The 27,016-nt window shown below is 37.7% G+C and overlaps 4 protein-coding genes across 4 annotated transcripts; 2 read left to right on the forward strand and 2 right to left on the reverse strand.

Moving 5' to 3' along the window:
• Positions 1–503: 503 nt before the first annotated feature.
• On the reverse strand, positions 504–5,434 carry LOC120268854 (probable sugar phosphate/phosphate translocator At5g05820). The gene is made up of 4 exons (XM_039276112.1): positions 4,870–5,434; positions 2,989–3,092; positions 2,612–2,840; positions 504–1,069 (listed from the first exon to the last, which is right to left on the reverse strand). The coding sequence occupies exons 1-4, from the start codon at positions 5,329–5,331 to the stop codon at positions 923–925; spliced, it is 942 nt and encodes a 313-aa protein (XP_039132046.1). The 5' UTR covers positions 5,332–5,434; the 3' UTR covers positions 504–922.
• An 872-nt stretch (positions 5,435–6,306) lies between these two features.
• LOC120268856 (40S ribosomal protein S23) lies at positions 6,307–8,822 on the forward strand. Its single transcript, XM_039276114.1, has 4 exons — positions 6,307–6,457; positions 8,032–8,187; positions 8,272–8,398; positions 8,483–8,822. Exons 1-4 carry the CDS (start codon positions 6,453–6,455, stop codon positions 8,621–8,623), a joined length of 429 nt encoding a protein of 142 aa, XP_039132048.1. The 5' UTR covers positions 6,307–6,452; the 3' UTR covers positions 8,624–8,822.
• A 746-nt stretch (positions 8,823–9,568) lies between these two features.
• Positions 9,569–12,032, forward strand: LOC120268853 (pentatricopeptide repeat-containing protein At3g09650, chloroplastic). The gene has a single exon (XM_039276111.1). It carries the CDS (start codon positions 9,685–9,687, stop codon positions 11,839–11,841), a length of 2,157 nt encoding a protein of 718 aa, XP_039132045.1. The 5' UTR covers positions 9,569–9,684; the 3' UTR covers positions 11,842–12,032.
• Positions 12,033–12,134: 102 nt separating this feature from the next.
• On the reverse strand, positions 12,135–18,088 carry LOC120268852 (probable DNA helicase MCM8). Its single transcript, XM_039276110.1, has 17 exons — positions 17,862–18,088; positions 17,313–17,453; positions 17,114–17,231; positions 16,787–17,009; positions 16,543–16,706; positions 15,954–16,217; positions 15,492–15,587; positions 15,250–15,402; positions 14,589–14,659; positions 14,393–14,511; positions 13,722–13,851; positions 13,561–13,612; positions 13,329–13,485; positions 13,073–13,247; positions 12,838–13,008; positions 12,638–12,751; positions 12,135–12,385 (listed from the first exon to the last, which is right to left on the reverse strand). Exons 1-17 carry the CDS (start codon positions 18,045–18,047, stop codon positions 12,341–12,343), a joined length of 2,379 nt encoding a protein of 792 aa, XP_039132044.1. The 5' UTR covers positions 18,048–18,088; the 3' UTR covers positions 12,135–12,340.
• Positions 18,089–27,016: the final 8,928 nt, after the last annotated feature.

Here is a 27,016-nt window from a genome sequence, read left to right on the forward strand (position 1 = left end):
AATGCTAACCAAATTTCCCAAATTCATTGATTACATTTCAATGCTTCTTGAAATTAAGATGCTAATGATCATAATAAAAAAAAAAAAATTGGTAGTTAAGAAGTCTATTTAGTAAACCTGGTTGTCAAAATAGAATTTACTGTAAATAAATTGACTTAAAATTCTCAAGACTGGGTCAAAATGATTAGTTAACAGCTACCTATCTGCCTCTTTAACTCTTTCAACATCAAACCCTTGAAGTCTGTGTCACTAATAAAGGTCAATTAGGAGAATGTTGACTAGAGAGTTAATTTTGTGTATGTATGTGTGGTCCTGTATAAATACCAGTTCATAATAAATACTCTTGCCATTAAATGTCAATAGACAACTCTTGACCTAGTCATGGCTAAACAATTTCCTGCATGCCCTAAAAAACATTCTAATTTGACTTTTATAAAAATACAAATGCAGGAATATAAGATTTTATCAGGATCAAATCACAAGATATCAAGTAGATAATAAGAGGTGATCAATAATAATACATTCAAAAAAAGAGCAACAATAAGGTCCATGATACACAAGAAGAGAAAAAGAGAAATATCTTACATTGATTAATCAACAAGGATTGGAACTAAAATCAACTCGAGCTCAACTCTATAACAAAGAATTGTAGGCATATATAATCCTTGCATGATAAAATTCGTGGCAAGTATCGCCATAATAAGAGGGGGAAAAAAATAAAGCCATTGTAGTTTATGGAAATTACCTTTACTCCCTACTCACTACTTGGTCGGTCTTGGTACAGGCAGGAACGCTTCGAGGTCGCCAGCAAAAGTATAGTGCACAACCAATGCACAGGTATGCAGGACTCTGCCAACTCCAGAGTTCAACGAAGTTAGCGCACCTGAGAATTTAAAGGCAGAAAGCTTGATGTAGGGAATGGTCATTTGTTGCGTTTCTTCGCTTCACTGTAAAGAATGACTCCTATGACTGTCATACTGTAACCAAGCATTCCAGTTACAGATACAGGGTTCTTGAATATAAGAATTGATACCACAACAGCCACAGCGCCTTTTGCGTTCCCCAGAACCTGGAATCATAAATGCTTATTATGATATGAGGATAATGAATCAATGGCCATAACTGAATAGTGTGTTGTTCATCTTATTGATTCTCCAACTTGATTGGAATTAGAACTCAAATTACTTTAATCAATTAAACCTATTCCAATAAGCACATGCAACAATTTATTGACTTAAAATAGCACAGAAGTTGGTGAAGTGTGTGTGTGTGATTAAACTATTTTAATGTTCATCTTCTCTTCATATTTGGTATTTCAGACCTTTTTTTTTAATAGCATTCTTTAGTCTCTCTAACATCATATTCCTCCTAGAATCCAATAGATAGCAGGTAATTGATAATGTTAGCTAGGAAGGGGATGAACTTTGCAGGAAAGAATGATGGTAAGCCATGTATGGCCACTAAGTGCCTATGGTGGTGGAAGAAACGGAACAACATACATCCATGCATAGTTGTTAGAGGCGTAAGGTGCATCTAGGCGCAAGGGGTCCTGGGGCCTAGCGCAAGGCGTAGATCCGCGCCTAAGAGACACTGGGCACACTAATTAAAAAAAAAAATTAAAATATAGTTTTCATATTATATGTTTTAAATTTTTAGAATGTCCTAAAGATTAATATCTTAAAAGACATAAAAACATACATAATAACATACAAAATAATTTTCAAGTGTTCAATACAAAATGCAATTACATGATATAATGCATGTATCGAGCCCTAAATCCTAAATCAAATAATAAAATCTAGTGACTATCATCAAAATCATCGAGTCTATCATCATTATCATCACCCCCAACATCATCAATATTCTCTTCAAATTTATCATTCTCTTCATTGAAATAATCATCTCCGAAATTGTATTCCTCATCATCACCACTCGAAGAATTAAGCAATTTCTCAAACTAGCAGATGTCTTATCTTTCCCCTTTGATCATCTCGAATTGAAGTGCTGAGCTTTGTGTTCTACTTGGTCGTAGTTGCCTTAATTTTAAGTAAAATTTCATTGCATGTCCTAGTTTTATGGAGGCTTTTTTATTTTCAGTCACCAAGATTTGTGGCAAGATTAAATGTCAAAGTAAAATAAGAAAATATAACAAAATCGGTAGATGCTACGGAGGCGCGCCTAAGCCCTTGCTTGTCGCCTAGCGCTTAGGCGCAAGCCCTCGAGCCTTGTGTGCCTTGCACCTAAGGGGCGCCTCGGGCGCGCCTTTGACAACTACGCATCCACGCGATAAAATCATGTCGGCATAATATATTTGATCAGATCACAACATGAATAGAGATCCCATTTATAGGATTTGAACATAAGGTGTGACTATTATAGGTAAAAATATGTGCATACGAATGACGAGAGGGATAATACATGAACTTTACAGACTATTAAGCAATAATTAGAATAAACGAACTTCAATAATGGGGCGCAAAGCAGCATAAACAATCTTAGGTCAAGCACGTATAAAATCAGAGGTTGCACTCTTGCTAGAACGATCTAGATGGAAATATATGGAAAAAATACTGAAGAAGAAAGCAACTGTGTTTTTCAAATGGGAATCTACCTGGAGAGTCAATGCACTCGTGTGTTTAGTGACCAAGAAGTTGGTCAAATTCACAAAATATGCCAGAGCAGAATTAAAAAGTAGGTACCAAACAATTTTGATGTCTTCTCTAGCAAGAGCAAGTGTGATACCAACAACATTTTCCTCCATAATCAGTGTTGCAGGAAGTAAGAGAACCACTGCTATTGGAGCCATGTACAGCAGGAGATTCATAGAATTGAGCTTTTCCCTGATCATAAGTAAATTTATGGTGGTGTCAATCCATCAAGACATCTATGAACAAACTTCTTAGTTGAAAAGAACAGACAAGAGTTTTAAAAAGGAAGAAGTACAGATAACAAATACTTGTGATAGAAGAAAATAAATGAGAACGTTACCCCTCAGAAGATAACAAAATTCCCTGCAACACAGACTTGAGTGCCCTTGCAGCAGTAGCAGCAACACACACAATAAACCCAAACAAATGAAAACTCGGTTCCCCCTACAATAGAAGAACAATAGAATATCAACAGGTGCTCATAACGATGGTAATAGTACAACAAAATCTCACATAGTAACGTCTAAGATTGAATCACAACTAAAACTAAAGATGACTAATTTATGCCAACATCTAATCCTATGCCCAAGGAGCTATCTAAGCAATAATAACCACCTAAAAGATCCCCAGCAACTGACTCATACATCCAAAATAAATAGAAGGCAAGCCTACAGACAAGCAATAAAAAGATAAGTTACATAGTTAAAGCAGCCAAATTCTATTTGAGCACCACAGACTGAAGAAAATGGGTGGTTGAACAACAAAGGAAAAATCCACATTAAACATAATATAGAAACACATGCAATCATACCAATTAAACAACAGGAGAAAAATAATTTTATAATTAATAAATGTGTTTTAACATCAGAAGCATTATTAGCATGCTCTAAGAGGAATGTGCAAAACATAAGTGATGTTACCGAAATCTGGCAACAATAACCAACACTCCATTGCATTTCATGCTAGAGCATGGTGCATTTGTCGTAAACTATATGCTGCTTTAAAAAATAAGCAAAAGCAAAACTATTAAGATAAACAAAGGAGATAAGTGTTCAGGTGTGTAGAGTTTGAGGAATGATATATATTTATTTTCCCATGGTCAATCATGCCTCCTCCATGAAAAGTTGTAATATAGAGACTTGCTTCTTGGCTTGACTAGTCAGCACACCTTCTAGCTCTAGTACAAGTTAACCTACAAACCTGCCTTATTCTTCCAAGTTGCGTTCACAAGGACTTTTTCAACTTACCATTACTATGGCTGAAGGAATGCAGTTAGAAACAAACAGCTCCACAACATCAAAATGTTTTATTACATTAGCTAATCTACATGATGAAAAGTTGGATATTCAACAAGAAAACTTTAAATTTGGCTAATCTTTCTCACCTTCCTATCATTTGTCCATTTGCTGCTGTCCATGAGAACTTTGAAAGTGATATGTTCTACTATTTGTTTCAATCTGAAAAGTTTACAACAAAGGGCGCATGAAGAAAGCTAGTTTGTTCTCCCAGTTGACACTCTGTTATCTTCAATACTGACTGTTTGCTTTAATCTAGTAGGACTTTGATAAGCTCCTTGACTCGATTAAGGTTGGTTCATGTCTTAAATGATTGTGATATACCAAATAGCTCCACACAAGGACATGGTACGGGTACAACTTATCACATATAGTCAACATTTTATATGCCTTGTCGTATCTCCAGCTGCTGTACCATCAAAAGGCTTTCTATACAACCGTGGAATGATACGATGAGTCCGACAATGCACGTACAAGAAAGTAAGAAAGATAATATCACATGTGGATATCTCCCAAAAGCAGAAGGTATATATATCTAATTTTGTTGTATTGGCTAAAGGCTCAATTTGCAATTGCAGCATTATCCAATGAGCGATATGCAAGTTTTACAGCAATGTACTAACAAATTGAGAAAGATTATTTCTTTCTACACTAGTTGAATTGTTAAACAAATTACCGGATGGATGGTCCAAAATTCAATCTAATAAATGTATCTAACACACTAAGACCAAACAATCAATGAAATGATTATAGACAAGATTCAGCAATAAGTTACATTACCAAACCAAACAATGAAATGCCATGCCTAATTTCAATCAAAACCATATCATCCAACACAGTACAGGCAAATAGTGAAATGATTCCGTAACAATAGATACAATGCGTCCAATTACAAACAGAATCCGAGAAATGTTAGAGATACTAACCCCACTGGCGATGACGACGCCGGTGACGACAGGAATGAGGGTAATATACGTGATCCAAGCCTCCCGCTTGACAGTCATGAGATAAGCGAAGACAGCCGTGAAAAAGGGCGTGGTGGCGCCAACAGCCTGGTTAAACGAGACGGGCAAGTACCTAAGCGAGACATTCCCACTAACGACGGATCCACAGAAGACGAGGCTGAGAGCGGAGATCTTGAAAAGCTGGATCCGCGAGCGCACGGTCTGCATGGGCACAACGCGGAGCCAGGCGATGGCTACATAGCTGAACAACGAGCAGGCGGTCATATGGCACATGGTGAGGAAGATCGGGTACTTGAAGCCATAATTGCTGAGCAAGTACTTGTTAAGGAGGAGCACGCCGATGTTGGAGGAGTACCAGGAGGCGACGAGCCCGATGGTGAAGAACCGGCCGCTGAGCTGCGGCGCCGCCGGCGGGCCGCCCATGAGGGGGATCTGGAGGGGAAAGGGGGGAGGAGAAGGGGAGGGATCAAGGAAGTAGGGTTAGGGTTTGGGGGGAGGAGAGGAGAAGGGGATCTGAGAGGGAGGCATGAGATCTGGGGGATTGGGAGAGAGAGAGAGAGAGAGAGAGAGGGGAGGTCGGAAGAAGAAGGAGACTTTGTCCGCAGGGAGAGGGAGGGGTGTGGGGCCCGGTGGTTTCGGGAACGGAACGGAACGGAGAATTTGGGCCCGTTTACGTGTTGATGACGTTTTGGGCCTCCTAATTGGCCTTGGATTCCTTTTTATTTATTTGGGAATATTGAGAATTAACAAGGAGTTAAATGCAAAAGTAAATGTGAATAAATTTAAATTAGAGGGGTTAAATTCTTTGTTAGTCCTTGCAGGAGAAGGTTGTTCATTTTTAGCCCTTTTGTTTAACATAAAATGATTAATTTTGTCTTTAGCAAGTTAATTTGTTTATTAACAATTATATATAATTTATTTTAAATTTGTATTATGTCACTCTTAATTTTTAAAATGTTTAGAGTTTAGTGATATTAATTTTATTATTGTAAAAGATGTGGTGTGAGATTTTTAAATGTATCAAATTTAAATTTAATTGGACACAATAGTGAGTAGTAATGAGTTCTCGATTGTAGGTTTGAACTTATTGTATGAACCCTGTGTTACTAGGTAAAAATATGTGATGGATGATTGATTTCGGTTCTATGTGTGTGCTCGATGTGGCATTTGTTTGTTAAAAAGTCACACTTAATTTATTTTTATATAATAAGAACTGAATTAGGATAAGTTTTGGATTAAAAATTGTGTTAAAGATTATTAATTATTATTTCCAGCTTTGAAATAAGTTCCCTTTCATAGATTTCGAATTTAAAAGGGGGTTATTTGACAAAATGATGAATTTTACACTGAATCAGCAATAATGAAACATCCGAGGGTCTTATTTGCAAGAAAAGCTCTGTAATCTAAATCACAGCCGTTGGTTCTATCAATCAGGTCACTGAGACTTCTATAAATACCAGAGGATTCTTAGCGATGCCCTAAACCCTCGCCGCCTTCTCCTTCGTCTCCCCGTCCGGCGAAGAGATCACTCCTTCAAGGCGACAATGGGGTAAGATCCGATCTCTATCTCTGTTTTTCGATATATTTTTCGCATTTCTATGCATTGTTGTATTGTTTTTCCATTGTTTGAGGTTCTTGATCTGCTAGAAAGTAGGAAAATCATTTGTATCGTGAACCTTTTTCGATGTTTGGACATGATTTTGATGGTTTGATTTTTGATTGATGAGGATTTTTGGCCTGCTAGAAAGTATGGAAATTTCATGAATTTGTAATAATTGTCAGAATTTTAGCTTGAGTAATGATAGTCTGGTGCTATGTCAAACTGTCTTTTTTATTGATTAGGGCTCTTGATCTGCTGGAAGGTATGAAATTCCCAATAGTCTGATGCTGCTTAGATGGTTACTATTTGGATGGATTGCACTGCACTGTGTCTAGTTCATTAGAGATTTTTGCTTTAATGGAAAATTACTGGAATCTGTAACTTTATTTGACGTGCTTATTGACGGTCCGGTGCTGATTCGATACTTCGTTAGCACCTAACATTTTCATAAGCTAAATCAACTGCAAACAGCTGTGGTCTTTCATGGTCCTCTTCCGTATTTGTGGATTGGAGCTGGGCCATGGTGGTTTATATTTCAATCAAGGTTTCTCAAGGTTTTATGGATATATATATATATATATATATACTTTTGGTTTGGTTCATTGGTGTCAAAGTTTCTCTGGGATGTGGGTGGCGATAGACTTTTGGTTTGAGCTTATTGACGGTCCGGTGCATATTTGATTCTCTTGTTAGCACCTAACATTATAATAAGCTAAATCAATGGCAAGTCAGTATGGTCTTTTATTGTCTCGTCCATGTGTCTATCTGGATGGGGGCTGTGTCATCATGGCTTAAATTTTTATTAAGGTTTTTTTTTTTATGTTTTAGGAGTAGGCATGGGTGTTTGTTTAGTTTGATTGGTTATCAAGGCTGTGTTTCTTCCCTGACTGTTATAACTCATAGGGATGTGATTTGTGAGAAATTCTTTTTTTGGTTGAGTCTTTTAAGATGGCGTGTTGGATATGAATTGTTTTCTGGCTTATGCAAAATCTTTGTAACTTATCTATTACCTTCACTTCTAGTTTGTATGGTGCTGAAGTTTGATTCATAGTGGTAAATAATAATTCTGAGCAATATTACACATGATGATGGTTAATATGAAACTCTGACTTTGGTTATTTTGTCTGATGAAGATCAATCCCCTGGTTGTAGACATGCAACTTTCGGGGCAATTATGGTTGATGCTACGACCCAATCAGCGGTCATGCTTTGTGTTTGTTTTAAGAAAATCAAAACACTTTTGTTGAGGATGTGATTGTGTTCCTTTCGTTTCCAGTACAGTGTCTGTCTAATTTAGCTCTTCTCATATTTTATTGTGTTTCCCTCATATCTACTCCTTGTGTAGATCTCTTAATATGTTGGTGTGGCCCCATGGACATGGCTCTAGTTGATTGCTCCAATTGATGTTTACTTTCGTAGCGTCTAAACTATTTGTGTTTATAGAATATGCAGAATGTTTTTAACGGATTAAATCAAAATCAATTCTCACATCTGATTGTCTTGTAATTGAATTATCATGACAGGAAGACCAGGGGTATGGGAGCTGGGCGCAAGCTCAAGACCCACCGAAGAAACCAAAGGTGGGCTGATAAAGCATACAAGAAAAGTCACCTTGGTAACGAATGGAAGAAGCCCTTTGCTGGTTCTTCCCATGCTAAGGGCATAGTTCTTGAAAAAATGTAAGCATAGCTCTTGGAGGCAGATATTCTTTTATGCTTTGAGTTACATGTGATTCTCACAAGTGATAAATTGTTTTCAATCAGAGGCATTGAGGCAAAGCAGCCTAACTCTGCCATTCGTAAGTGTGCCCGAGTTCAGTTGATCAAGAATGGAAAAAAGATTGCTGCCTTTGTGCCCAATGATGGTTGCTTAAACTACATTGAGGAAAATGTGAGTTTGCTACCCAAACAGGGATGTATTTTCTGAGTGTTATACTCTAATCTAATGAGCTAATATTTTTTCAACCATTTGCAGGATGAAGTGTTGATTGCCGGGTTCGGTCGGAAGGGCCATGCCGTGGGAGATATTCCTGGAGTCAGGTTCAAGGTTGTGAAGGTCTCCGGTGTGTCTTTGCTGGCCCTTTTTAAGGAGAAGAAAGAGAAACCTAGGTCTTAAGAAAGCTTTTTGTGTTGTGGTTTTTTATCATCTCAAATTATGCAGGTCTAGTGTTTTTTCATTCAAGAAATTGAACTGTTGTTATGGTTTTGATCTCTCGACAGTTGACACTGATAATTTTGCTGTTTGTTGCACTCTCATTTTCACTATATTTGTTCAGAGACCATATTATCTTATCAAAAAGCGTAGAATTGGATCACTGTGGTTTACTAGAGCCATCAACATCTTCTTCTATTCTAGCTCTTGTAGAACCAACTGGTGTTTTTTTTTTTTTTTTTGATTAATGGTATTCAAGGATGGATTTTTCAATATCCAGTAGGAAATAGGCATTACAATTTAATTTAAAATTATCATTTTAAAATCACCTGACTAGAAAGAATATTAAGGTGTTAGGTGTACGAGCTTACTGTGGTGACTCCAATCAATTAAATGCAATAAATTTTTAATTTCCCTTAATTTCATTAATCATAGTTTATTTATTCTAATAAAATTTTATTATCTTCTATTCATCCCTTCAATTAATCATAAAATAAAATAGATATAACATAAACCTATCTGAGAGGTTGACGAATTTGAAAAGAAAACTAAATAAATAAACTCATAATTTTTTTAAGTTTTTTTTTAATTATTTTTTAGACAAGTTACAATTGAGAGAGTGGTAAATGAGGGAGGTGGTATTGGTAATACATAAACTTTTAACATGATTAATTGAAGTTCACATACTAAAAATTTTATAAAATTTTATAAAAAAAAATAGTGAATTGAGGTTAATTTTAAAAAATAATAATATTTTTTTTACAATATATATATATATATATATGGATTTATGATAAATTATTTTTTTTTAAAAAAAAAGGACCGAAGGGAGCAGTGAGTTGAGTCCCTCAAATAATTTATTTTCTCAATCAACACAAGGATAATAAACTGACACGCTCTTCCCTCCTCACTCTTCTTTCACTGAAATCTCCATGCAAAACCAATAATAAGATAAATAAAAAAATAAATAACTAAAATAATAATCAATCAAGAAGAAGAAGAAGAAGAAGAAGAAGAAGAAGAAGATGATGATGATGATGATGCATCACCTTCCATCAATCCCCTCCTCCATCCTCCCATCCTCTTCCTCCTTCAAACCCCTCAATTCCTCCTCCTCTTCCTCCATTCCCATCACCACCAACAACAACAACAACAACATCACGGAATCCCAACTCCTCTCTCTCCTCCGCCAAAACAAAACCGACGAAGCCTACTCCGCTTACCTCCGGTGCACTCACCTCCCCGGATCCATCCCTCTCAGTCGTCTCCTCGCCCAACTCTCCTACCAACCCTCCCCTTCCTCCCTCTCCCGTGCCCTCTCCATCGTTCGCCGCCTTCGCTCCTCCAACCAGCTCCACCGCCTTGACTCCAACTCCCTCGGCCTCCTCGCCGTCGCCTCCTCCCGCTCCGGCAACCTCCGCTTCGCTCTTTCCCTCATCCACTTCATTCTCCGCTCCGGCTTTCTCCCCCACGTCAAAGCCTGGTCTGCCGTCGCCGCTCGCCTTGCCTCCTCCCCCGATGACGGCCCTTCCTCCGCCCTCCGCCTCTTTGATTCCATTCTCCACCGTCTCCGCTCTCTCCCTTCTCCCCTCTCCTCCGACTCCCTCCCCGACACTGCCGCCTTCAACGCCGCCCTCAACGCCGCCGCCAATCTCGGCGACATCCCTAAATTCCTCAACCTATTCGATGAAATGCCCCACTTTTCCGCCCGCCCTGACATCCTCACTCACAACATCCTCATCAAGCTTTGCGCCCGCGCTGAGCGCAGGGACCTTTTGCCCCTTGTGTTAATCCGCATCATTCGCTCAAAGCTCGTGCCTTGCATCACGACGCTGCACTCTCTTGTCGCCGCCTACGTCGGTCTCGGCGATCTCAACACCGCTGAGCTTCTTGTGCAGGCTATGCGCGATGGTCGGGCTGATATCCCGGCCATTCTCAGCTCCGCGAGTCATGCTCACAACCTGTTCGACGAATTTCCCGGTGAAACTCACAGGCATCTTGAGAAGCTAGTGATGAATTTTGAGCACAAGGATGATGATGGTGATGATCCTCCATTGATGCCAAAGACTTACAAGCCGGATTCAAGGATCTACACTACATTGATGAAAGGATACATGAACAAGGGCCATGTCGACGATGTCGTTAGAATGATCACAGCAATGCAGCGTGAGAATGATCCGGCCAGCCATCCTGACCATGTCACATATACAACTGTTATCTCAGCTCTTATGAAAGCCGGGGAGATGGATCGAGCACGGAAGGTGCTCGATGAAATGTCGATAGCCGGAGTTCCTGCTAATCGTGTTACTTACAATGTGTTGCTTAAAGGATACTGCCAAAAACTTCAGCTCGACAAGGCGAAGGAGTTGGCGAAGGAGATGTTGGAGCGGAAGGGGTTAGAGCCGAATGTGGTTTCTTATAATATTTTGATCGATGGGTGCATTTTGTTGGATGATAGCGCCGGAGCGTTGGCTTATTTTAATGAAATGCGGGAGCGGGGGATTGCTCCGTCGAAAGTTAGCTACACGACGTTGATGAAGGCGTTTGCGTTGTCGGGCCAACCAAAGTTGGCTCATCAAGTGTTTGATGAAATGGCGAAGGATAAGAGAGTGAAAGTAGATAGAGTTGCATGGAACATGTTAGTCGAAGGATACTGCAGACTAGGATTGATAGAGGACGGTAAGAGAGTTGTCGAGAAGATGAAGGAGAGTGGATTGCAACCCGATGTGGCAACATATGGAAGCCTGGCCAACGGCATTGCATTGGCAAGAAAGCCCGGGGAGGCGTTGTTGTTATGGAATGAGGTGAAAGAACGGCGTGAAGGATCTCCGGCTTTAAAACCAGATGAAGGATTGCTTGATGCATTGGCTGATGTTTGTGTAAGAGCGGCATTTTTCAAGAAGGCGTTGGAGATAGTAGCATGCATGGAGGAGTGTGGGATATTGCCGAATAGAGCAAAGTATAAGAGGATATATGTGGAGATGCATTCAAGGATGTTTACGAGTAAGCATGCATCGAGGGCGAGACAAGATAGGCGGGCTGAGCGGAAGAGGGCGGCCGAGGCGTTTAAGTTTTGGCTTGGGTTGCCGAATGAGTACTATGGGAGTGAATGGAGGCTTGAGCCATTGAATGGAGATGGAGCTGTGGATGAGTTCGAGTTCGGAGATTCATCAGAATCATAGGTTTGTTCTTCCTTGTTCCTCTTGTTCATTCAGTATTTGCACTTACAACAATTGACGCAATGTTGTGATTATTGTTTGTGTTGTCCTGTGTTATTTCCATCAAAAGAAAGGCTAGAATTTGTATAATTTGTTGTAATCTTAACTCTCTGATTATTCTTAACAAAAAAAAAAGAGAACATAGGGTTCAATTACAGCTTCGAAAGTACTATGATATAAAGTAAAGAGTATGGATCAAAACCATCCATGAAAGATTCATGTATAAATCTGGAGAGTAAATACAACAATATATCTATTGTCTTCTCAAAAGTATCAGCTGTTATATGTACAATGTTGGCTAGTGAGTATAATTCTTGCAGAAATGTCATTTCTGGTGCCGATTATTTTGCAATATCTTTAGTCCTTTAAAAGTTAGGAATCATCTATCATCAGCTTGCAGCAAGATGACATACATTCATGAGGCTAAACAGATTAAAAATCATGAGGAGTTGGATAAGGCATGTTAGCATCTTGATCTTGATGATTGACTGTAAGATGATGACAAGACCTGCAGATTAGGCATCATATCATGAAACATTAGCTAAATAACTTCATTGAAGGTGATCTTTTATATAAAATTTCTTCAGATACCAAACTAACTTTAGCTAGATATCAATATTGAGGAAATAAGATGAAACCATACAATAAAGTAGAGAAATTATATGAGCTGAAGTGTATTCCAACAGTTTTCTTCTTACGAAATCTTAACTAAAACATTTTTATTGATCGTTTCATCGGAATTTGTAATGCCGGTGCATACCTGATACATCCTTGGTCCTTTCTTTAGTAGATGACCAACACTGTTCAAGTTTTCCACTAAAGTATCAATATCGGGAACTCGAAGGCTAATTTTATCAGCCAAACTGTATATCTCCTGATATCAGAAAATAGTAAGCCTAAAATTGGATCATAGTTCTGATTTAGGAAATTACTGTGAATAGGAACAGAGAGGCAACTTACTGAAATCGAAAAACAATCCTTTTGCTGCAACTCAGATTGCTTATGAAGGGCACTTAAAAATCTTTTGGCTTCCTTCTGTTGACTCATCCCACCACTCCGACCAAAATCCACATGGCCATGCTCGTCTACGTATTTGTCATATAATGATTCTTTCATTATCTCGACCACATCCTGCAAAACACATAACATTACATTAAGAAAGCACCGTAATAAATAATCAGAATCATCGGTATACCATAGCATCTTGGGCAGTGATTTCTTCTCTTAAATCCAACCGAGCACGAGCTTCCGCCAACCTCACCAGACTTTCCAACTGCCGTGCCGTTATAGGTGTCCCGTCAGCAGAAGTATTATGGTCTCTTAATCGCAAATAAAACTTCTGTAGAATTTCAGATGCTGGTCTTGACATCCTAAAAAGTAAGTATATTATTAGATAAGCCTGCCACACGAATTCTAAGAACTCTATCGACGGTATTGAGAATTATGATCACCTAGGGAAGACAAAGTTTCTTGCATATGCAATATACTTGCGGAGAAGAGAACCCGGTAAGGGAACAAAGTCTTTGTCTTTCTCAGGATGAAGTCTCAGTTTTGAAGCTAGAGAACCATTTGACACTCCAAAGTCCACACCTCTATCATGTTGAAACACTGTGCATGCACAAAGAAATCAGTATCTTTTTCTGCATAGTAATTATATACAGTAATACAATAAGAAAAGAGAACCTCTTCGGAGCTTCTTTGCCTGCAACTGATGTTTCTCATTTCCTGAATGAAACTGCATGAGATTAATTACTGTTAAAACTATTGATGTGTTACGGTAACCATTGATCAATAATGACAATAATAAAGACGGCATACAAACTTAAACTAATATGATGACTCACTGCCATGATATGATCAGATAATCGCTTATCCAGTAGTTCATCTGGCTTATCTACCAAAATGAAGATCAAATCAAATCTTGAGAGAAGAGCAGCATTCATTTTCAGGTTTTCATTCACAGTTTTTGCACGGCTGCAGAACAATTTGTAGTCATAATTAATATATCCAACAAAGCAAAAGAAAACATTTACTTCATCAAATTCTGTTAAAACAAAGGGATAGTCAACAATCAACTTCAAAAGTAAAATGGCTGTGTTAGAAATTCGATGAGTTATATATGCTGAAAAGGAGAACAGTTTCACTAAATAAATGAAATTGCATCAAATAATGAGATATCTACATCAATTTGTAGGCCGACGAGACAATTAGGAATTTGATATAAAATATACGCAAAGAACTTCATAAGCAAAACAAACACGTGCCTGAAATTTTAGCTATGGGATAAAAAGCATCAATGCAATAGTATCTTGGAGATCATAGAATTTCTTAATCTAGCATGTAAAGTTCATCTTTTCAATTCATAGGCTTGATGTCATTTGGTTGATTTTTTAACCCACTCATTCCTTATTCTTTAAATGCATACTACAATGCTGTCAATTGAACAAACTGCTATTTATGACATGCATAAAAGAATTGTACAATGTAAAATAAATAAATAAATAAAGGCAAATACTTGTAATGACCGCCAACAGGATTTGCAGCCGCTAATACAGAAGTCCGTGCGGACAAACTAGCTACTAATCCAGCCTTTGCAACAGAGACACATTGTTGTTCCATAGCTTCTAACAGGGCCTGTGTAACAGTCCAGATTTGGGAAATCCGTAGTATTTATTCATGGAATTTTTTACAGTTAGTCAAATGATAAATACCTGATGTTCCGCAGACATCTTGTCAAACTCGTCAATACAGCACAATCCACGATCTGCAAGCACCATGGCACCTGTTGCAAACCTATAGAAAGTTATTATCTGACAAAATGAAACTGCATTTTGCTTCCTTATTATTAGAGAAAAATAGTTCATGTCAACAACAAAAGCATATATGGTGCAAGGAAAAAAACAAGAAATCCTACACAAATCACTGAGAATTGAATTGAAAATCATAACTATAACCAAACACTGTGGATTGTGGAATAGTTCATTTCTTAAGCATTTAATCCAAAATCCTCATCAAATTGGGTGACAATGAAAGAAAAATTAATATCACTTTAGGATCCATACAACACAAATAATATATGTTACGAGACTTCAAGTAAACACCGAGCCAAAAACTAAAAGACTACACAGTCCATACTTTTAAACCATCACAACTGGAGAGAAGACTATGCATGCATTACACCACAAGCTTCTCACGCTTCACTATAATAACACACGAATGCATTTCAAAAAAGAACTCACTCAAGTTGCCTCATATAGAAAGCAAAGAAAAAAATTCTGAAGTAGATGTTCGGCTATGATGGAAGTTGGTACTTAAGTAATTAAATGTCCCAGACTGACAGGTTGAAAAATTTCAGCATGCTGCAATCAGTACCTGCTTCAAAAGCATAATCACTGGTCATAGAATCCTTGACAACAGCAACTGTTAGACCAGCATTTGTGGTTGCATTGCCACAGACATATATTCCCCGGGGAGAAACTGCGGCAGCTGCTTGTAGAAGCTGGCTCTTACCTAATCCAGGATCACCTAAAACAAGCATGCAGAAATAATTATAGAACCAAATAATTCAACCAGAGCAAATTTTTTCAATAACAAAAAGTATTGTGTATTATTACCAACAATGATTACATGGATATCTCCTCGAACAGGTACTTTGTTTTGATCCATTGAATGCTTTTGCACACCGCCAAATAGTGCAAGTGTGATCCCAGCTGCAGTCAAAAGTTACCAGTTAGCAAAGTTTCTCAAGTGTTCGATGCAATATAATGATCAGATTGGCATGCCCCTATGAAACAAATAATTCAAACCATTGAGAAAATGCAATAGCTTGGGTAAGGATAAATGTTCCATCCTCACAATTAGCTCAGTTTAAACATGATAGAGAGATGATGTCAAAACAATGCATATGCATGAACATATTGAAATTGTTTTTCGCTGGAAGGTATACTTTAGAAACTCAAAGGAAGCATGTGACCAGCATGGTTAATCAACTAATTCACCTAAGTGTAGGTGAAAGTAGACTATGAAAGGATTCTCTAGTATGCCGCATTCTTAGCAGAAAGGAAGAAGCAAACAACCTTTAACAAGTTCATGCCCATATATGGAGGGACAAAAGGAATGAATTATTTGACGGAATATGTCAGAGCCATGCTCCTCAAAAAACTTAACAATAAATTCCAAATCCTTTGGTGAAAATGAATGAAAATCAAACAGCATTGTTGCCCTAGCTTCAGAATTGGTAGCTTGCATATCTTCAGAAGCAGACTGGGATTTTGAGTTCCGTACAGAAACTGCCTCCAAATATAGGTAATACAACCCTTGATTCTTGTTTTTGGACTTACCTGGAAACAAAGGATATAATTAGTTAATCCTGTATATCAAGCCCACCACTAATTTTAGTTCACTAGATCCTTATGAGTTAATAGTAGGAAGCACCAACAGGTTCAAAAGTTTCATATAAAACAAGAAAAATCGAGGATTTACAGTTAGTCATATAACTTTCTTGCAAGGATAGAAGAACCTATTTCGGAAAACAAAGCACATATAAGTTTTTGTGATAACATAAAGATTCAGATAAACAGTGGAGATACTGTGCATACCAGCCAGATATAAAACTCAAAAAGGGAAATATGGATATTATGAGCATAGAGCTATACATATACAGACCTCCACCAACATCCATGTAATTGTTGATTACTTTTACAATCCCAGTAACAGTCACAACATCGCCAGGGATGCATGAATCAACAAGATCTTCAGTCAGTTCACATTCAACAGTTCGAGGTACCCGACCTTCTTCATGGCTTTCTGAGTTAAGTATCTCCTGAAGCCTAAGTAGAGGTGCAAGATATGAATTTATGTTCTATAAAATGGAATATTTGCAATCAAAATGAAATGTACAACTACATGCCTTATTTTTTGAAAATCAATTGGCCTTGCAGTAGATCTTATTGGTGTAAAAGTTCTACTTTTACATCCTTGAACACTGCAGATCATTGGTGGTGAAAATTTTCCATCAGGAAATACACGCGTAATGACAGATCCACACTTCCCGCATGAAAAATTCATTTGCATCACCAGAGGCCTGACGGTGCTCACTTTGACAACAGTCCCACGCACTGAAACAAGCCTACCTGCCATAGGACAAACTTAGTAGTCATTATCTGGTTTCCAAAATTTCTTTAAAACTAATGCGAATGATAACCATAAAATTTATAAAGAAAAGTTCGACTATGACCAATATATGCAGCTTTCAAATTTTTCAAAGTGATCATCGCATCAGGGTGGTTATATAAGCGAATGTTTATCTTCTCCGTATACTCCAATGGACAATTCTTTTCCTTCAACAACAGGGACTGTTTACAATACAAGTGAATAAAAAGAAATGGTTAGTGAATCATTAAAGAAATACAGACCAAACTTAGACAAAGATATACCATGTGGACTGCGGCACCCATGCATAACAATGCTTCTTTAGGTGCAATCTCTAAAGCTGCATAGAATTCTTCAACTCCACATACTTTTCGGAATTGTTGGATATCCACTTGTAGAAAAAAGAGACCACAGTCATCTTGCACCTAATTTACCCAACAAACTATAACTACTAATCATCACACAGAGACAAACATCAAACTACTAATTAAAAACTAATGCTTTTAATATTCAACAAAACACAATTAAATTAAAGTGAAGCCATTGACAAATTGAATATCATTGACTAACAAGATTCACAGAAAGGTTTGATCTTTCATTGACAATGAGTGCATAGATAAAATCAAGTCCATATTTACTAGATAACAATCCACATTTTCATGCTCCAAATTGGAAAAATATTGCAAAAGATCAAGCCCATTGCAAGTGAACTAAAACACTGAAATTTGAAATCAGGACAGGGATTTATTTCTACATTGCTTGAAATAATTCGCGAAGGTTAACAAATCATAAACCCTAATCTTCAAAGAAAAAGAATGGGACCAAACCCTTGCCTGGGAGATGAGATGATTGGCCTGGGGAGACGAGAAGAAGCCCGCGAGCTCAGTAACCAGCTTGGACCTACGATCATCCATGGCGAACTCCACATCGGGGAAGTAACTCGGCCAAACCCTAACCACCGCGCCCGGCTCCGACGATGACGCCGGCACACCGATCATCTCTCCCGGCGACCTGTACATTTTGTTCTCCAGTTTTTCCGTTCGAAGTTTGGCCGTAAAAATGAAACTTTTTTTGGCAGAAATAACCCTAAATTTATAATTATTACAAACGGTCCTTTATTTATAAAGAGCGATATAATGTTTATAAAGGGATGAAAATGCAAAATTTTTTGGAAGTGGAGAATAATTGGCAATATTATCTCGAAAAATATTTTTTTTAAAAAAAAAGAAGAATTCTTTTTAAATAAAAATTTTCTATTAAATTTTCTCATTATTATTATTTTTTAAATAATATGTGCTTTTTAAATTTTTAGCATGGGAATATGTAACTAAGGTTTTTTTTTCTCTATATATCACACAAAATTCAGTTAATTTATGTGTCTATATTTTAATAAAAAATAAATACCATATATATATATATATATATATTCCTACCCAGTACCCAATATACACTATTAAATTATATTAGTACGTATTAAATGATGAAAAAAATCTAGAAGTACTAAAAATTTTAATAGTAATTTTAATTAATATTTTTACATATACAACTTAAAAAAATTAAAAGAGTTTTATTCATTACATCTAAATAAAATTAATATATTTTTATAATATATATGATGTAGAGGGATATATACACAAATAAAACAAATTTCAAATAATACACACGTTATATAAATATATATTTCAAAGGGAAAATTACTGTTCACCCCTCGTAATTTTCAAAACTTCCCAAAAACCCCCTCCAACTTTTTGACACCCGGACGACTCTGTTATATTTTTACATTCCTTTTTAACCCCTCACGGTAAGTTGAAGTGGGTCCACGATATGAAATTCCTTTTTTTGCCCTCGAAAGGTGGGAAAAAAATGGCGCCCAATCATAACTTTCTTTTATGCATAGTTTTTTTCAATGCCTCCCCTTTGCTTTTTCTCAAACAAAGTTTTAGAAGGCTCATATCTTGTTCTTCTTGTTCTTGTTCTTGTTCTTGTTCTTCTTCTTCTTCTTCTTCTTCTTTTTCTTCTTCTCATTTGGTGTATTCAATTTTAGCTCTTCCGATTAAATTATGGAGAGTTTTTGTGCTATTCATAGATACAACGGGGAGGGGACGAGTGCTAATGTTCACTGCACGACTTCTTGGGAATCGATGTTAGATGAAAATATGTGAGCGATGGGGGCTCGATATTTCCGTGTCGAGGGTGAAGTTTATCACACCCGATGGACATAAAAGCAGTATGTCTCATATAAAACGAGGTTGACTTCCAGCGCATGTGTCACGTGCACTCCATCTTCAAATGTTACGTTGTTGATCTTGTTGTTGAGACAGATGATGTGGCATCGTATCCTACTGAAAACGAGTTCTTCTCGTTTATGTTTATATAGTTGTAGAAGTTAATTATTGTTTATTATCCCTGTCACTGTTTACATTTATCAAGTTTCCATTAACTTATTAACTTATTATTTAACTTTTTGTTTTAACGTTTAAGATTTATGTTTATCGTTTAAATATTTTTGTGTCTCTGTTTAAATATTGATCGTGTTCGTTTAAACTAAAGTGTTGGCGTAAATTCGGAATCCGGGCAGCTTCGTTCCACATCATGGTGAGCCCGAGGGTGTGGCATGCCTTCCTTCCTCATCCGATCAAGTCGAAGTGTTGTCGTTGGATATTGACAATGTTTTTGAAGGCGTTGAACATTTCGAGACGCACTTAGGAATTTTTGCAATCAAAAAGGAATTTTGACTTCAAATTCTGAAGAACGAGAAACACCGAGTGATCGTGGAAGGAAGCTTCGACTTCAAAAAATGGCGTATAAGGAAGCTATATTCCCCATACTCGGGACAAACGACAGTCGATGGATGAAAAATCGCGAATCTGCGTTTATGCGACCGCCTGTGACGAAGGCAACCCGGGTGTCCTAGAGCGATAGAGGATCGAGTCGTAGCGTCCCGAGGTCCGCAAGTTGCGTTGTAGCCATTGCACGCGTTTCGAGTCACAATCGCGGATCGTGGAATGAATCATGTCACGACTAGGCATTGTGTATATACTTCTTATTATTGTTTAAATATTGAACTTTATATTTAAATATATCTCTTATGTTTTAAATATTTTATTCTCTGTTTAACTCGTTATTTTTTTATCGTTTAAAAATAAATTTGTATCCGCTTAAAAATGTACTAACGGGATGGTGCTAGCGGTTCCCCCAGCTGACTAATACACGCTCGGTTCCCCAAGCGTTTCCACTCCCGTCGCACATAAAAAAATCGGAACATTACATTACACTCTATAAGAGATTATTAAGTAATAAGGATATTTTAAACGTAAAAATATTAAGTATATTTTTTTGTTGTAATTACATTGATATTATTAAATAATAAGGATATTTTTAAGCAGAAAATATTAAATTTAAACAGAGAAACCTAAACTTAAACAGAGAAAATGAAAAGTTAAAGGGCAAAAAGTTATCATTATACGCTTAAAATGAATGTTGATATTAGCCGATAATGAAAATGAAAAATGAAACAGAACCCTACCCGATAATGTACCTCATGGGACTACAATATCATCCAACAAGAACGTAACCTCAAAAGCGAAAGCATGAATGAATTTAATTGAATTTAGATACATGTACATTTACATCGACAAAAATTTGTCATGTTCTTCCGAAAAAAATGAATTGAATTTAAACCGGTTTACATTTGAAAACTATTACACCTATACAATGACTATGACCCCGCTATGCGTACACTCCTCCGGTTCGCTTTTACACGAGAAAAGCGGAGTTTAAACAATTACATTGATATTTACACAATGAACTATATACTTAAACACCGAAAGTGTATGTTAAACAATGAATCTGGATTATTAAAGAAAGAATCGTGTATACAAATATAGAAAGAATGACTAATAACCCGCTTGCGAAGACTCCTCCTGGGTCGTGATGCCGTGCGCCTCCCTCCCTAAGTATGCGGGAAACATACCTTAATCGCAGATAAGGGACGTCAGTCTGCGGTACCCGTAGCTTCTCACCGGGTGAGTAATCGCTCGATAAACCGCATGACATAGACGCTGCGATCGACACTTCCTTTTTTTCGTCGTGGGGCTTCGAGTGTCGTGAACAAGCGGGTACTTTCATGGTCGCCGACTCGCCCAACTCCATGTCGATACGGATGTCGAATAGGTTCCACTGCCGAGATATACAAGTTCATATTAGAATGCCGATTATTTACCGAATACTATTACACAAACACAAATTATTAAAGCACTTACCATTTCTAGCTGCGTTTTTTTATCGTATTCTTCGCTTTGGCATGAAGAATAATGCACGTATTCTTGTTTTTTTCATTGTCGAGGGACGACGACATGGAAGTGGCCACTCATAATTATCGGGAGGATGACGATGTCCACTTCATGCAAGTTGCGCGCGGCATCTCCAATCATAGCCATCGTGGATTCATGTGCGTCGTCGCCCTGCTTTGACATGAACAAGGCCAGTGGCAGTGTGATGGAGCGCGCCTCTTATAACGATATGGCACTACGCTCATCGTCTTTTGCAAGATACATACGAATCGCGTCCATCACATCGCTCGTGACCATCTCCTTCCCCTCGAGCGGTCGAATAGATTGGCCCGTGTGGTGCTGACAGAGTCATTCTTCCACACGATCGGTCTGTGGTTGAACGGAACAAAGACATGTAAACAATGTTGTAAGTATAAAAATTAAACGTTAAAGTATAAACTTTTAAATTCTATATTGAATGTTTAAACGAGTAATCAGTAATATTTAAAAGGGTATCACTTATAAGTTAAATGTTATACTCAGAATTTTTAAACGTTAACGCTCCTACTTAAATGGTAACTAAAAGCAGTTTAAACAATATCATAAAAACTTCAAACTTACTTGTCCATAGGGGCGGTTGAGGAAGATCCTTATCAACTCCTCGCTCATACTTATTGAGGCGCGATTAGCAACGTATTTTTTTTCTTCGAATGAAGACTTTCCCGAAGTTCTTCTACTTTTTTTATCGGGCTTCCTTTAATGGGGGGCACGACGCAGCAGATCAACGGGAGACACTTCTTTACATGCTTCTTGTTCTTGTGGGATTGTGTCCGCCGATGCGGCAGCGGTCGACCGTTGGTTCCACCGTGAATTCCACTTCGTTGAGGATAGACTCAACGACCTTCTCAACCGTGAGTTCCACGGCAGCTAGAGATCAATGGGAGACACAACGTTGTCTGGTTGTTCTTCTTCATGGATTGTGTCCATCTTTGATGCCGCGATCGTCACGCCACGGCTCCACCAGATGCATGATGTCGTCAACAACGAGTCGACGATCTTTTTTCCACCGCAGGCAAACTCGGCGCCATCTTCAATCTCCTCCACCGTGATGGGCATGTCATCAACGTTAACAACATCACCGCCGATGGTTCTCACTGCCGATGGTGTCGCTATTATTTCATCGTCACCGCAAGACGGGTGGAGACGGAGGCATTATTGTTTTCCTCTTTTTGCAAGCTTCTTCGAATGAGGCCGTCTTTGAAGGGCCACCCCGATGATGTCCTCGCTGTCGAACTCCGACGGCGTATCCGTCCCGGGTGCTTCATTTGTTTCGAAGGGAAAGGCGCGATCGATCAGTGATCGCGACCGCCTTCCAATGCCTCCACCCGAGCGACATGCCGAGGGAACCTCGGTCATCAAAAATCGGGCAAGCCTCGCGATGAGAGTTGCGAGTGACATCCTCGCCTAGTGCCTGCAGGGAGCCGCCACGTTCGGGGGCCGACACGGTCGGGGGAAGCCACGGTCGGGCGGGGTGGGGGAGGGCTTCTCGGCCTCGACGAATGCGCTTTTGACACGAAGCGGGAGAGCAGGCGTCCAGGGCAGCAAGGAAGAGGTCGCCTCTCATCTTGCCTTTGAGCAAGCGGTTCCGGGAGCAATAGCATCCGACCGACGGTCAGTCTGAACAAATACTTCTTCATCGAAAGATTCACGGAACCACTTTCGAGAAACTAACATGTGTAAAAGCAAACAATCTTAGCGTAAATTATTTAGTTTAAACAATTAAAACTATATTTACATATGTAACTCGTGATATTTAAACGTTATAACCTATTGTGTTAAACAAGAAACAAACAAATTAAACATTAAACTAAAAAGTTTAAACGGTAGTTGAACAAAGTTAAACGGTAAGTTATAATGTTAAACGATAGATGAATAAAGTTAAACGGTAAATGATATGGTTAAACGTTAACGCTCTACGCTAAAACAAAAATATTTTTTTGAATTATTACCTCTTTTCCTTCGAGAGATGACAAACTCGTCTCTATCGTCAGCTGCTTCCGGTAAGTATTTTCACCGTAGCACAAAGATCCTTGGGATCTTGCAAAAACGGACTTTCTTTCCGGCTCCGGCTCACTTGTAAAAACCGGATGTTAAGCGCCACTGCGAACCCTTAACATACCCGGTGTTGGTCTTCTTCCCGCAGCATCTAGATTGCACTCGGGTAGCGGCTTGTGGTATGTCCTCCATAAGCCACTCATGCGTCGCTTGCGCCCATGCGTAGCGCCCCATTCCGTGTAGATCATCGACATAATCAACGATCCGCTAGGAACCGAGCGGGGAGGTATTTGGGAAGAGGATTGTACCCAGGAGGTACACCATCAGTAGTTTGGCAAAATTCTCCTCTTCTCCCCTCTGTCCAACGAGTTGCTGAAGAGTGCTCCTGATGGAGTCTCTGTGCTCTCGTGACGTCTTCGATAAATACCTCTCTCGAAAGTCGACCGTGTTTTCTTCTTCGAAACACGATCGCCTCCCCATCGCAACGCAGCCAAGAACGATTGCCACATCTTCGAGCCCTCGAAAGTCGCATGCTTTCCCCGATCCCGAATTTATTAGCGCGGTTATCGTATCTCCGCAAGAGAGTCAAGAAGGGCCCGCTCTTGGTATACGACTCCAACTCAAGAATGCTCGTGAACGGTGTCCTTCGGATGATCTCCCGATGTCGAGGGATCATGTGAACTTTCAATTCGACCCACGGTCTCCACTCACGGTGTCAAGTAGCATCGCCCATTAACTAGATTGACCGCCATAATCACAAGCTCGCGACAATAATAGCACATTGTTAAGCGGAAATGTAATTTGTTAAACGGTAAACACTCGGCTCTTAAACACCGATATTATTTTTTTAAGCAGATGACGTATACTATTAAACGTAGATACAAATAATTAAACGGAGACGTAACTAACTTAAACGGTAAAAGCTCATTGTTTAAACGGAGACCTCATTTTTTTACAATCGCAACCATATCAACTGAAAGGGTAAACGTAGATTATAAACATTACACAAAGCACAACAATCGGAAAACCATTTCGATCGTGTACATAGACGAAAATGTAAAACAAAACAAAAACCCTAGCCGAGACATCTCCCTCGCAGACTAACAAAACCCCGACCCGATTAATCCCCTCGAAAGCTTCAATGTCTTCCAACAAAAAACAAAATCACAAACCAAAACCGAAAAAAATGTCTCTTCGTAATGTAATAGTTAACAAAAAAACCATAATGAATACCTTAGACTCGCAGTGACGAAATGCCGAATACTTGCACGGGACTTCTTCTTCGAGACGCCGGTGGAAAGGGAAGAGTGCCGGTGGGAAGAGAAGAGCTGGAGACGCGAGTTGAGCTGAGTCGCGAGTTGAGAGAAGACAAGCAATTTGTAATGCCTAAGAAAAACCCACCCACTTCCTCTCACACCGCCGAAATGGGTGCAGCCACGACTTCCCGTACAAGGGCATTTTCGTCCATAAAATTTTTAAATACACTCCGCTTTAATGCCGTTACATGTACTTTTGGGGGTTTCAAAAATCATGGAGTTGAAAAGGAAGGGGTTTTTTTGGGTATTCCAAAACTATGGGGGTTTGTTTTGGCAATTTTAGCAAAGTTGTAGGGTTTTTTTGGCAATTTCCACTTAAATATATATATATATATATGGGTTTTTGAGATAAGATAGATAAGCTAAGTCATGAGTTAATCCCTCAACGCACTTTGTACCCTCATTCTATTTGAATTGAGATTTAGGCCTTGTTTGGATTGTCTTATCAAAAAAGTGCTTTTTTTTTAATTTAATATAAGTGCTTCTGAAAAAAAGTGCTTCTCCCGAGTAAGTTAAGCACTTTTTGTATTTTCTGTTTGGATTAACTTTTACTAGCTTTTGAAAAAAAACTGTTTTTAGCGTTTTTTACACCTTTTACTTTTTCAAAAAAGTCAATACAAACAATATTTTTGGAACCCAGAAGTGTTTAACCTATAAAAAAACACTTTTTGGTTTTCTAAAAACCAATCCAAACAAGGCCTTAAATCCTCATCCTCATAACAAAAATTAGGTCTCAATAAACTAAGAGACAGTTGACGGTTTTTTTATTTATTATAAAAAATAAAAAATAAAATAAAAATTGACAATTAAGTTTTTGCTAGTGAGAAAGCAAACATTTGACAGAAGACTTGGATGACTGACTTGAATCATTAAAAGCAAATTTCACGGCTTTTCTAATGGCTATAAATATTATTATTTTCTTTTAATTCAAAGATGAACACCAACTAATCTACTTTTCTTACATTAATTAGCATTAATATTTTGAATGACATTGAAGACTTGTTAAACTTATTTATTATTATGATTAAAGAAACAAGTCAAAATATTTTCTTCATTGTTTGAAATGAGCACCATTAAATACTGTTTACATGCTTAGCATAAATAGTGAACAACATCATTAGTCCAAGAATTTGTAGTTCCAATCCTTCTATTTTAGTGTTAAACTAACCTTTTTTTTATAGATTTTTTTTAGGTTTGGAATGAGTCACTGAGATAGAGTACTTTTATTATTTTTATTTATAATGTTGTTTTGATTTCTCCACAAACTACTAAAAATAATATTTAACTAATATATAAAAATCAAAGATGTAAAACTATGATATATATATATATATATATATAGTTTAAAAATAATTTAGTATTGCTTTAAATCAAGAGAAAAATGAGGAAAATTTGAAGATTTATATAGAGTTTTTTTATTACCTTTTCACTCACATTTAAGCAAATATATTCATGAAATTCATTATATATATATATATATATTGATTTACAATTGAGGTCGAGGTCTTAATTGTTTAAGAGTTTTAATCACAAAGTTTGAAAGCATTTTATATTTTTTTATAAGAATTTCATAAATCACTAAACGGTGCTAGTCTAAGTAGTAGTTTTCAGTACACTATCCTGGCTTGTTTAAAACTAAAGGTTTTTAAATAAGCATATGATCAAAAGACTGGAAAAAAAAAACTTTAAAATATTAATATTTACTCGAGCTATTTGTGAATTTTTTTTGTGTTATTAGTTTTTTTTTTAATAATAATTAGATGTGAACCTTAGTAACATCATGGTCTAATGTTAACAGCTAAAAAGTAATGATATAAATTGACCAAACAAAGTGAACACTATTAACATAGATAGGATAAGGCAAGCCTAAGATTCCAAAGTCTAATTAAAACAGCTGTTTCATTTATGAAAAATTAGGTATTAAGTGCTGATCTAGAAACTTAAGAAATGAGAATATATGCCAAACAAATGGCTCAAAGCCACAAGTTCAAGTTGTCATTCTCTCCCTCACAGTCTTTCTATTTGACTTTAAATTTATCAAACAAAGAACACAAACAAATGGACTCATGACACCCACTCACATGCTTTCCTCAGCCTTTACACCCTCTTTTTCCCTTTTTTCTTTTATGTGTCCATACCTTATTATTTATCCATATATTTTTTATAAATGATTCATTCAATTTTATATGATTGATTTCCCTACACTCATGTAGAAGGATTAGCCAATGATATATTTAATTAGTTCCAACACTTAATAATAAATGTTTTAAAAACCATCATTAAAAAAAAATAAACAGAAATGTCACAAGAAAGACCAAAAGAAAATGTTAAACAAAATTCCATACA

The sequence above is a fragment of the Dioscorea cayenensis genome, chromosome 9 (assembly GCF_009730915.1).
Source record: "Dioscorea cayenensis subsp. rotundata cultivar TDr96_F1 chromosome 9, TDr96_F1_v2_PseudoChromosome.rev07_lg8_w22 25.fasta, whole genome shotgun sequence".
Classification (NCBI taxonomy): Eukaryota; Viridiplantae; Streptophyta; class Magnoliopsida; order Dioscoreales; family Dioscoreaceae; genus Dioscorea; species Dioscorea cayenensis.

Bases quoted from the DNA above. Each gene is read 5' to 3' on its own strand.
- LOC120268854 (XM_039276112.1), bottom strand. From the start codon at position 5,331: ATGGGCGGCCCGCCGGCGGCGCCGCAGCTCAGCGGCCGGTTCTTCACC. The intron at 3,093-4,869 runs GTTAGTATCTCT...CTTCTATTGTAG, and splicing joins GCGTCGTCATCGCCAGTGGG to GGGGAACCGAGTTTTCATTT. The intron at 1,070-2,611 runs GTAGATTCCCAT...TTATGATTCCAG, and splicing joins CGAGTGCATTGACTCTCCAG to GTTCTGGGGAACGCAAAAGG.
- LOC120268852 (XM_039276110.1), bottom strand. From the start codon at position 18,047: ATGTACAGGTCGCCGGGAGAGATGATCGGTGTGCCGGCGTCATCGTCG. The intron at 17,010-17,113 runs GTCATAGTCGAA...GTCCTATGGCAG, and splicing joins TTTGAAAGCTGCATATATTG to GTAGGCTTGTTTCAGTGCGT. The intron at 14,512-14,588 runs GTATTTATCATT...ACTGTTACACAG, and splicing joins AGATGTCTGCGGAACATCAG to GCCCTGTTAGAAGCTATGGA.
- LOC120268853 (XM_039276111.1), top strand. From the start codon at position 9,685: ATGATGATGATGATGATGCATCACCTTCCATCAATCCCCTCCTCCATC.
- LOC120268856 (XM_039276114.1), top strand. The intron at 8,188-8,271 runs GTAAGCATAGCT...GTTTTCAATCAG, and splicing joins GGCATAGTTCTTGAAAAAAT to AGGCATTGAGGCAAAGCAGC. The intron at 8,399-8,482 runs GTGAGTTTGCTA...AACCATTTGCAG, and splicing joins TAAACTACATTGAGGAAAAT to GATGAAGTGTTGATTGCCGG.